General features: G+C 41.4%; 1 protein-coding gene across 1 annotated transcript in view; it reads left to right on the forward strand.

Moving 5' to 3' along the window:
- lcor (ligand dependent nuclear receptor corepressor) overlaps positions 1-11,078 on the forward strand; it is an 83,366-nt gene extending 72,288 nt beyond the window's left edge. The window contains exon 7 of the mRNA XM_004571793.3: positions 2,397-11,078. Within this exon, the coding sequence (XP_004571850.1) occupies positions 2,397-3,534 (1,138 nt within the window). The 3' untranslated portion in view covers positions 3,535-11,078. The remainder of the gene's footprint in view (positions 1-2,396) is intronic.
- Positions 11,079-12,211: the final 1,133 nt, after the last annotated feature.

A 12,211-nucleotide genomic window follows, 5' to 3' on the forward strand; every position in this document is an offset into this window, starting at 1 on the left:
TACAGTTCACAAAAATCACTCCACCTCCTGGAGTGTTGGTCAGAATTTAACCGAACTTCACCACAATGAAAGCCTAATGGGAAAAAGGTCACATTTGTTAATTTGTGGGCGAGAATTGCGATGGATCTTGAACTGGATGAATTATTACATTGTTCTGATGATAAATGTATTAATTAGTTATTATTAATCTCTGACTCTCTTTTAAACTGTGTTTTTTGTCCCTTGGTCATGGCAGATGTTTGCCACTTCCAGATCCTGGTTCTGTTCAAGCTTTCTTCCTATTAAAAGGGAGTTTTTCCTTCCCACTGTCGCCATTTGATTGTTCAAAGGGGGATGTTTGATTGTTATAATTTTCCTCCGTATATAAAGCGCCTTGAGGTGACTGCAGTTGGGATTTGACGCTATATAAATAAAACTGAATTCAGTTGAATTAAAGTCAGTTAGATTCTTGATTTTACAGAAAATACACTTTCTTTGTAAAGCTGAGCACAGGACTGCAGGTCTTGAAGAGATTGTGTCCATATTCAGTTTCTCCACATTTCTCCACTTTTATTCTTCACTTATTGATTTTACTCTAATGAACTATCATTAGTTTAATGGTAAGTTTATATAGATTTGTTTCATCAACCCAACAGTGTTACAATAGCAATATCAACATGACTTTGTCCTGCAGAAAAGAAGCCTTTGTCAGTGTCTTAGTGAACTTTCTTTGCATTGCATTCTGTTAACTATTGATGAACATAATTTTCCTTGAGGTTGTGTTAAGAATCATGTGTGTACATGTGTGCGTCAGGAGGGAATAAACAATTTATGCTAATTGCGGTGGTCATTTTCATGAAAACCTTTGATCTGTACTGTAGGTCAAATATGGATTGAAACAGGTTCGATTCAGAGAGCATATGCGACTGCAACTGCTGCACTGAGATGTTATGTTAAATTTGGGCATGATGTAGTGGTGTGCAGGTTTTAGTTTAGTTTACGGCTTCCTCATTTTACCCCAAATACTCTGTGATAGTCTTGGTTCCTGTCTGATCACCTGTGTTTGTTGCTAATATGAATGATATTGCGATCAAGGTTACCATAACAGAAAAATATTAGGTGAAAACTGACAGACACTCAGATGCTTTTTTTCTTACCCTAACATAGCAACAGATTTCCTGCTGACAAACAAGGCTATAGCCCAGCAGGTAAACCTTGGTGAAGTATTTGCACAACACGATTAAAACACAGTTAGAAACAGCACCTTAAGCCTATGAGGATAGGTCTTCCTTCTAAGGATTGAAATGTCTCAAAAGTCCTGAGGCACCAGGCCTATGAGCCTCACTACCAGTGGATTGCTGTTATCCTGAAATGTATCTGGACAAATCTTCTATTTGTGAATAGTGCTTCTAATTGATAACGCACTCATATGGACTTTGAAGTTTGATGACAACCAATGATTGTGGCTGATACCTGTAATATTCTTTGGCATCTGTTGGTGTTCTCCTACTCAAAAAGTGCAGTCACAGCCGTATCCTTTATTTGGGCACATCGTCCAGGTACGTTAACAACCAACCTAACATTGGGCAGCTCATTTTGGCATGTTTATTATTTTTAATTATTTCTTCATATATTTGAAACAATTTTGGAGGTCATGTTCAGGCCAGTCAGCCCTTCCTGCCCCGTGTTTATCAGAAGGCTTAGCCTGTTTCTATTGTGACAGTCTTTGATATCATTCAACTTCCCCTCTAGAGAACCTCTTGCCCTGTGGTCCAGACTTACTCCACCTTCACTGCAGCTGGCAGTAATACTTAAATAATAATGATTAGAACAAGGATTTCCATCACAGCAACTATTTACCAACCCTGGCATCTGTTAGTTAACATCTGACTACCATGTCTCATGCAAGGAGAGACTATGGAAGGCAACTGGTTATTGCTGTAGAAATATAAATACAATTCAGTTCTGTTGGTAACGGCAAAATTAAACCACCTTCATGCAGTGGGTTACATAAAAAAGCAGCAATTGAGATTTATTTAGACCAAAGAAAAAACTATAATGCCATGCATCCTTGTGCTACATTATATTAAATGCAGCTGCAGAAACTGCAAATAGCTAATTGATGCTCAGTAATAATGTGGGAAACAGCAAATGTTCTGCTTAAAAAGAAAACGTGTTGCATAAAAGATGTGAAAGATTTGTTTTATTAGGTTGTCAGTTTTAGCTTTAATTAATCACTCAATACTGTATGTATTAAAGCATCAGTTCATATAAGTGCAAGATACGGTCTGTTGCTCTTTTCTCTTTTTGTAATTACCTCAGTTGTTTCAAATCTACCCCTGTCTTAAAAATAACTTTGATCTTATATGAAGAACTGTGTTCCTGAAGTTCTTTTCTTCGTCTTCTTCTCCATCCAGACTTTCAATCAAAGCAGATCATACCCTGCCAGAGGCGGAAGAGGAGGATGGGCTGCTGCAGAAAAGTTTGCAGGACGCAATGAGGGAGAACTACGTCAACTCTAACTCCTTCAAGCCCCCACTGGCCCGCTCGCTGCGTATTAAGGAAGAGCTTCTCAGCCAGAAGCATCGCCTTCTGAGTCAACCTCCTGCTCTTTCACTGTCTAATCTAGAGTCAGCTGGCTTGCTCAGTCATAGCCAGTCCCATTCCTTGCTTGGCCAAAAGGGTTCTTCTTCATTTTGGGGAAGTAAGGCTCACCTTGAAAGCCTAATGAAGCTGAAGCAGGCCAGTGGAGCTTTGAGCGACCTCAAAGACCTGCCTACATTCCTGGAGCATCAACACCACAACCACCACGGAGCCTTCACCTTTAAGAGTTCCCTTCATCATCACCACCACAATCAGGTTTCCAAGGCCCAACATCATCACATTGAAGGAAAGAGAGACCAAGGCCACTCTCCGCCTGTTGACCTGAAAATCCCCCAGGTTCGGGGCATGGATCTTTCCTGGGATTCCCATTCCTCTGAGCTTTATGGCTACGGTGCAATGGGGGTCGGGGGTGGTGGCCATGGGGACAACACTCTGAGCCGGAAGCTAAGAGCCATTCTGCCAAAGCAGAACCGCCGAGGAGGAAGCCTTGGGAGCCTCTTGGATGGGGCTGCTGAATATTGGAACTCAGACTTGGACCACTCAAGTTCTGGGCCGGCGTACTCCATCTCAGATGTGGAAGGGGACCCAAGCTCCAAGCAGCCAAGGAAGAAGAGAGGCCGATATCGCCAGTACAACAGTGAGATTCTGGAGGAGGCCATAGCTGTAGTGATGAGCGGGAAGATGAGCGTGTCCAAGGCACAGAACATGTATGGGATCCCACACAGCACCCTGGAGTACAAGGTCAAGGAGCGCATGGGGACCCTGAAGAACCCCCCAAAGAAGAAGCTCAAGCTGATGATGAAGATGGAAGCAGGAAGCCAGGAGTTTCCCAACGAGTCAGAGAACACGCCCACTGCAACCCCACGAGGCGACGGTGCATCGCTAGCAGCTGCCGAGCTCAAGGACAATGTAAAAGAAGAAATCGATGATGATTTCAAACCGATCGACTAAACGACTTACACATGTAAACCTCAACTGACTTAAGTAATTTGAAAATGGATGGGGCTTTATTTGTGCCAATTTACTTTGCAGTATCTGGGTGAGCACAAATGCAGGGATTATATGAGGAGGATTCTTAAACTGGAGAGACACAACTAATCGGATGGTTCTTAACTAGTGTCATTTGAGCGATGCTATAGAAGCATTTGTTCAGCTTTTCTATTCAGGGGCTTAACAAATGCAGCTAAAGACATTAGGTAAATGACAATTATTTACGCATGCTGATAATCCCCAACCCCCAAAAATTCTCTCCCGTCTTTTATGAACTTGATACACTGAAGCATTGCTGCTTATAAATGCAGTCTGCTTTGGATTAATATGATAATGATGGGGAAAAATAAGGGGAAGGTTGAAAATTAACTCCTTAGAAGAAGTGACAAATTGGTCCCTTTATCACTCCCCTCTTGCTCATCAAGTACTAGCTCAAAATTGCAACTGTAAGGTTTAATTGTACCATTGATATTCCTCAGTTAGGGTTCGGAATCAAACCCACTCTCTTATTGCCAGGTAGCCATGACGCTTTAACTGAAAATCCTTTTCTTTCCTCCTTCAAATATTCTGCTAATTTCCGTGCGGACGAAAAGCAAGAATAACCCATCCTTTTTATGAACGAGAAGACACAAAAGTCATTCAGGGATGCATGTTTGTGAGTTTCGTGGACACTACTGACTTCTGTAATCGAATTCTTTTCCTCTATCTTTTCGTTTGATTTGTTTTGCTTTCTTTTGCACTACATTTTGAGTCTGGCGCTTACAGACCAGGTTACCTCGGCATTGTTGCCCATGCATCATGCACTTATTATGGTCTGTCTCTGAAGCCCAGTCACAACTTTGCAAAGGGTCAGAGGTGCACATCGCCTGCATACGCTGATTCATATTCAGATGCAGGAGGCTTCTTTAACCCTCTTTTTTGCCAAGGGACAATTTAAGGGGTGATCTGCTTATGGATCAGCGGGGGGGTTTTAAGGCGGAATGCTACCTCACGGACCTCCATCAGTCTCTCACTGCTGATCCTGGAAAGCCGGAGCCACCCGCAAACGGTGACTAAAGTGAGCTCACCCTCTCATGAAGATCGTTACTGGACAAATGCCTTTTAGGATCAGAATGTGAAACTGTGCTGCTACCCAGTTCATTATCCAGTTCCTATAGAGGCTTTAGTTAACCTAAGCTAATGGATTTTGGCTTCTTAGCTAATGACACCATATTGCTGATGTTGTTTTTTCTTTCCTTTTTCTAATCAAAACCAAGCAGAAGCAACTCACATGAGTTTTAAAAGAAATTCTTCTCCCTAAAACTTCAAAGATGGTTTTAAAGGCAGTTTACTACAACAATGTGCATTTATTGTGGGGTGTTCAGTTTGGGGTGGTGGGTGGGTAATATGCAGTGGGCAGGGGTAGTTGGTAGGTGGGGGAAAGGCAGATTTTAATATATTATAACTTATTATGACTGAATATGTAAAAGCCAATCCATGATTCTGGGTGTTTTTTCTCTCTCCTCATTTTTAACTCAGGGTAACTGAGACAGATGTGGATTACAAATATGGTAATTTCCTGTTGGACCTAATAGTAGATGAAAAGAGGACACGGCAAGCTTCTCACCAGTGCTTTGACTCTGGGAGGGCCATATGGATAATATGGCGGTGCCATAGCAGCAGATAGACCTTTGTGGATTTGTGGATTTATGGCGCTGAACCTCTAAGATAGCACTTTTTAAACACAAGAAGAAAAACAAAGGAGAAAGAAAGTTTAAGGTTATGCATGCAGTGTAGCTCTTTTCTGAGGAATACAACAGAGGAGGCAATGAGGAGGTCAGAGAGATGGCATAAAAAAAGCTTTAGTGTTTCTGAAAGGTGCAGCTTGGATCCAAACCACTTATTTTCCTCTCAATTACCTCCACCATTTAAAAAGAAAAGAAAAAAAGTTTGACAGCTTGAACAAGTTCAGTTTTGTGTAGTGTTGTCTCGTTGTTTTCCCCTCCCCTTCTTCGCTAAATGTCGCTCTTCGCTCCTGACACTGCCTGGTGCTCACCCAGTCTGTGAGATTTTTGACATGAGAATTGTAACTCTCTGCTCAGATGAAATGACGATGATTCACTCCTTTTGAAATGTATTGTACATTTTATTTATTTGATTTGATTTTGTTTATTCTCTTTTAACAAATGGCATGCACCACTATTTTTGGCTGATTTTGGGTTTGGGCCAATTCAGAATATTAATCTTGAGAGTAATAATAATCCAACACAGTTAAGTATTGAATCAATCACAATCTAGTTATGATTAGAATAATTTACTACCTGTTGCAATCTTCTCCCACCCCTGGGGTTACTGGTTGTCCACTTTGTGTGACTGCCAGGCATGCAAAGCTAACTGAAGTAACTAAAAAAAACAACAACAACAACAACAACAATAAAAAGTAGTAATCCTGGGACAACATAGCCAGGAATCAATATGCATGAAATGCGTCCAACACTTTGCCAATGCTGAGCATTTGAAGTGTCTAAAAGGTTGCCGCGTGCATCAAGTTGGACCCAGCGAAAGACAATGCACTGATCTGATAGTTAAAACAGGATCAAAGCCTGAGTGGTGATAGTAAAGCACTTGTTATGAACCTGCCTTTGATAAAAGGCACCAAAGCTGTGAATGAAAGTAGGAACAAAACACATCTCACATTGTGTTCTCTCACACCAATCTCCCTGGTCATGTAATATGTTTTTTTTTTAAAAAAACAAAACCCATTTATGCATTATGTAATTGGCGTCATGTGTGCATAAATTAACTCAATTGGCACTTTGACTGAAATCCCCTGAGAGAGGCGATTCCTTGAGGGCCAAACAATATCTGCTGTATAATTTATTCAAGTGACTAAATCATCTACAAAACTTTCCTCTCGACCTTTCTTGAACCTGTTATGTTACAGCTGGCTTTGGCTCTGTATTTGTCATTGCTTTCTAAAAGTACAAGTCCCATTTTCAGCCTGAACTTATCTACTGAGGTGCATGCCATTTATATATACACATATATTTATTTTGTTTCTTTTTCTCTTGGGTTTCGTTGATTGTTTATAGTCATGTGGTTAACCGCTCCCCCTGTCCGAAAATGTCCTCCTCCTTGCAACCGAGTCTCACTTACGTGTCTATCTATTTATATTCTGACAGAATAACAAACGAATGTAGTGACATGAATCCGTCGAACAGCAGTCTGCAGATGCTTGATTTTTTTTTTAACAGACTGTTGCTTTCTCTCCTTTTGCTTTCTGCTGCTGTCATTGGAAACACAGTCGTTTTCAGTAGCCTTTAATACCACAAATGTCTCAGGATCGAGCCAGTGGGATGGGCAGCAATATTTGTCAGTCGGAAAATGGCGCATGACTTAACTACCTGTACTGAATTAGTAGACGTGTGTACGCACGCACGCGCTCACACACAACATGCTAACTTGGTCAGTAGAGACCAAGTGCTATACCTCATTCTCAGAACTCCTTTCCGTGCCTCGTACTTTCACGTATCCCTTACCTGGGAGCTTGGCAAAGGTGTAGTTGATACTCTGGGAAATACAGTATCCTCCACTGTTTCTACGCTTTTATAAGCTTTTCTTCTTTGTTTTGCCTTCACATTGCAAAAAAAGACACGTCAAGTGTCTGACTGACCAATACTTGCCACCCACCGCTTTTAAGGTATTTTTTTATTTGCGAAAAAACATTATAGCATAGGGGACTATACAGCTATCCCAGGTTTAGGTTGGTCTTATATGGGGAGAGTGAAACCCTCTTCCTACTAAAATTCTAAACATTTACAGATTCAGTCATCTGGTTTCACCCTGGAGGCAGTGAGTCAGGTTGGTCCCACCCTGGTTTGAGAAGGAATACGTGTTTTTAAATATACATATGTTTGTTTCCAAGTGTAACAGAACTCCAGGATGAAACCTGACCAGGGTACATTTTGTCCTTTTTCTTTCTCAAACCCAGAGAAATCAGAGACCCAGCAGTGGAGATTGGGGGACAGGTGGACAAGTTAACCTTCCTTTATGAGCTGTGATTTTTTTCCTAAACATTTGACACTGTATTCCCAAACAAAACAAAAAAAACGCAGCACGCACAGGAAAATGTCCTTAATGATGTTCAAAATGAAAAAAAGCTATATCTTATGAATATGTATGTATTTATTTTTACTGTTTTTTGCATCTTCATGTGAGCTAATCAGTTTCTCTTTGTTTGTTTTTTTTAGGTCGGTTGTAATTCAATTTGGGTTTTTTTTCTTCTGAGAGAAAGACTGACAAAGATATAAAAAAGAGAAAAAAATGTCAAAAAAACAAACAAAACAACTACTGTAACCTCACTTATTAGACGACACGGGATGCGCCGTTCTGTCACTGGGCGGTGCACGATGTGGTGGGATACCAGGAAGGAAAGAATTGTATACGATTGCCGTGCACCTCTCCGCAGAGAAGTTGCGTCTGTTTCTTATTCTGTCACGCTGCATATCTGGTTGTCATTTATACCTCAGGTCTGACCACTTCAAAGCAGCTGATTGTATATTAGAAACACACAAACCAGAAGAATCAGGATTTTTAGTGCGGCTCGTTTCCAGATTTTTAGATGTAACTGACATACGCAGATTTTGAAATTTTTTTTCTTGTGATTGTTTGTACTGTTGTTCTTCAAATGGCATATTTGTTTGTTAAACAAAAAAGAAAAATGAATTCTTTAAAAGCCAGAAGCCAGGTTTCCATGAATACAGTTCTGTATTCTTGTTAGCACAGAGCGCGCGCATGCACACAAACCAACAGAGACGTGACGCACCCACAGCAACACACATTCTCGCTCCTCATCAGGTAGCCACACTTTGTGTGGGCGGATTATATGTATAATTATGAAGCTGGAGTCTGCCGTGTCTCTTTTAGAAGCAGGTGGGTGTGTTTTGTCCACAGCCTGCAGAACATCAGCCCTGCTGGCTGATTTTGATCTGGCACACTGGGGCACTGCAGGCACTGCCTCTGTGAAAATCACTTTGTTTGTTTCTTGCCTTTCAACAAAGACTCCTTTTCCTTTTTTCTGGTAAAGGAAAAATCCTCCCTACAGTTGTTCTCTTCTAAGTGGCCAGTCTGTGGTGCTTTGTGCATTCCTGCAGTCTTTTTTAGAACATTTCCTTCAAGCTACCTAGTCTATTTTTGCTGCTGTAAGTGACAACCCTCAATTCCCAGGACTTCTTTTCACGGGGCCTGGAGGATGGGGATGAATTTATTGGGTGGTGAGGCAATAGAAATGGAACAATTTAGAGTCGAGGGCTGCATTTGGTTTTGGTTGGATGTGGGGAAATCAATAGCAGAACGTGCTGTTTATTTGATATAGAAAGAACGTAAAGCGTTGTATCTGCTTGCCAAAAAGCACAAACATGAAGGATGACTTCTCGTCAATAAATCATTCAAGTCTTATTTAGAAGGCATGTTCGAAGGAGCATTTTCTTTATCTGTTTTTAAATAAAATCCCACATTTGACCTATAGCGAGACACTTCAAATCATATAAAGGTAAAGTAAGCATTGCTCCTCGACTGTCTCTTGCAGGATTGCACGCTGGTCTCTTGAGACAATTTGAGCTTTAGGCTTGGATTTATCTACTTAAAGACAAAAATGATTCTGGAGTCTAAGAACCAGCTGCAGGAATGCACAGCATATCACCAGTAGTTAAAATGATGGATTAAGTCCCCAGTCCACAATTAATCCCAGTTTTGGACACATGTCTGAGAAAAATATGCCCAGTGTGCTTTGGGGTGGATTTTTCTTTTAACCACATATCCAACTGCATATCCAAGAATCATTTTTGCTCTCTTGCAACAGAATCTACTGCACTCGGAACGCAGTTTTCCAAAGTAAGAATCGGCATCAACTAACAGTTACAGTTCTCCTCGTCCATCGTAAGCTGTGCTGTTTCTTCTCGACACATTTGTACAAGCGCTGCTAAGAGGTCTGTTGAAATGTGCATTTCCTCTGACGTGGAGCGTGATGCCAAGTTTTTTAAATGTCAAAGTGTTTGTGACAAGCAGTCACTCAGGAGCAGGTTGGCTTTGAAAGCAGAGCTGAGTACAGGTCTTAAAGGCCAGACACGCCTCTGGAATGATGCTGATCTGCAGCAATCAACACAACAGACTCCTTCACTCGCTGCTGTTTAACAGCATTAAAGAAATGTGGACGTGCCAGGGTATTTTGGCACAAATCACAAACTAATAATGCCCTCCAAGGATAAAAAGTTATTTGAACATTTTTCCAGTAGGCTTTGATTATTTTTACGGGGCCGAATAAGTGATTACATAAAGTTGTTCAATCAGTGGAATCAAGAGTGCCTTTTTGAAGACTCTAATCTTGAATTTGAAGACACAATCTCAAATCTAGTGCTCAAGGGTTGGTTTCTTAATCAAGTATAATCTAACAACCTGGTTGAAATTACAAAGTAGCTTGAAGAGTGGCATTTTTCCTTCAAAGAAAACGTTGTGAGATTCGGGTCAAATTTGTAGGTTTAAAATTCACAGCCCCACCCTCCTGTTACCTTGCTTGATTAGGTTACACCGTGAGAGGCACACAGGCACACGTTTTTTTATTTTCCTTACCCAGCAGGCCCTCTTTGCTGGTGTGCATCTCAGCCCTCCTTACAGACAGATAGATTTCACCGTTGCACTCCCATCCACCTCCTCAGACCACTGCATCTAAGTGAAGTGGAGAAGAATAAAGGCCGCCGAAGGTCGCCTTCCCCACCCCCACGATACGGTTAAACATGAGGCTTTTATTGAGATGATGCTGAAATTCACTTCAGAACTCTACATTACTTTACTGCTGATCTGAAGCTTTTAGGTACAATTGGGGGGGGATGAAAATGCAATTTCGGGCTTTGTGAAGGAACTCTGAGGTGCTCTTGTGTGTTGCCATGACAATCTTGCAGCATCGTTCCCGTGTGGAGGTGTGTCTGGCCCTTTACAGCCACTTACATGGACCAGCTGGTCTCTGTTCCTCTGAACTCAGAACCAACTCTGCTGACACCTGTTCACAAAGATTTAGGGTCTAATTTGGATATTTTAGTAGAACTTAAGCAGTGCGGCAGATTCATTTGCTTTTGTCTAGTGTACTTTGTGTTGAGGGAAATGCTACTGGACTAAGACACGATGCTACAGACCACAAAGATTGAAATTGTTGCTACCTCAGTCTGTCATGTCTGTAGCAAACTATTCAGATGCAGAGAAGTCTGCTGCACAAGGCTGACTTGAAAACTGAAGCGTATTTCCTCTTAGGTAGTTAAACTCATTTTTCATTCGTTCCCAGGCTGTACATCCATGTGAATCTTCATCAGCCCTTTTCAGGGACCTCTGGTGAAGTTAAATGCTGCATAGAGGATTTTATCAGGCTGTTGGTTTTTTCCTTACAGAAAATGTGTCAGATTTTGACTTTCCTATCTATAAAAAGTTTCCAGTGATGCTCTGTCATGCCGGCGCGTCTCTTTACACACTTCTCAGAAGACTAATCATCAACTTCTTGATACCGTCACTTTTTGTCCCGTGGTTATGTGTCATTCTCACAGCATCTTTGGTCATTGGAGCGTGAGCGGTGCAGGGCTGACAGGGCCTCATTTGTTCCCAGAGAGATGGGGCGTTCCTGGGCCACTGCAGGTCTGTCACCTTTCTTCAGGCCTTTTCATAAACGTCATTTCCTTCTTCTTCTTCTGGTGTTCTGTTTTTATTCTGGTAACTCTTCACAGAAGCTTTTCTTTTCTTGGGTTAACTGTGTACATATTTGTTTTTTAAAGACAGGGCTTGAGGCTCTTTTAGCAACAAGGAGATCACTATCCTCTGGAATACTGAGTCTTTCTAGAAGGAAAGAAAACCCACTGAAATTCTACGTATGGGATTTGGTTAACATTTCAGCTGTAGTGTAAATTTTATGAACTCTCCCCAAAATATACTCCGTGTTTTAAAGGTTTGATCTCTTGTTTTGATGGTTCAGGGTAATGAGCTCGGGCTTGGCTATTGGTTTCTACGTTTAAAAAAGAGAGAGAGAGAGGGAGCAAGAAAAACAAGAAAAAAAAGTGAGCAGGTGTTGTGTTTTGTTGAAATCGCCCGTGTGTTTTCCGTGATCCTCTTGTAGCTTGTTTTTGCCGTCCTTCACGTTATGACGTTCGCTTAATTTGCCGTCTTTGACAGCCACGTACCTCCTCTGTTACTTTCGAGTTATGAAGTCTACACTTCATGCAGATAACCACTGCATTTTTAGTCAAGCTGAAGAACAACACTGGCTCATGAGATCGATTGTCAGGTCAGACAGACTGGCACTTGCTGAGTGGATATTGGAGGTCAGTCGTCAGACAGGAAGTTTGGTGGGTGAGATACAAATTCCCAAACTGTAAAGAAGATTAAATGTCACGAGACCTCACACTCATCTGGAAGCAAGAACATCACTTGAAAGGGTATTTTATTGTTTTTGATGAATTCTGTACTTTGTTTTTTAGCCAAATACTTTTCCAGTGCTTTATAAACAGCAAGGATTGTAAATCTGAATAACTCATAGCAGGGGAGGCTCATGCAGAGCTCGTTTAACAGCCCAGCTCGTTGGTTCTCTGGAGATCTAACAAGACTCAGGCTGTTGCCTTCCCAA

Source organism: Maylandia zebra, linkage group LG6 (genome assembly GCF_041146795.1).
Source record: "Maylandia zebra isolate NMK-2024a linkage group LG6, Mzebra_GT3a, whole genome shotgun sequence".
NCBI lineage: Eukaryota > Metazoa > Chordata > Actinopteri > Cichliformes > Cichlidae > Maylandia > Maylandia zebra.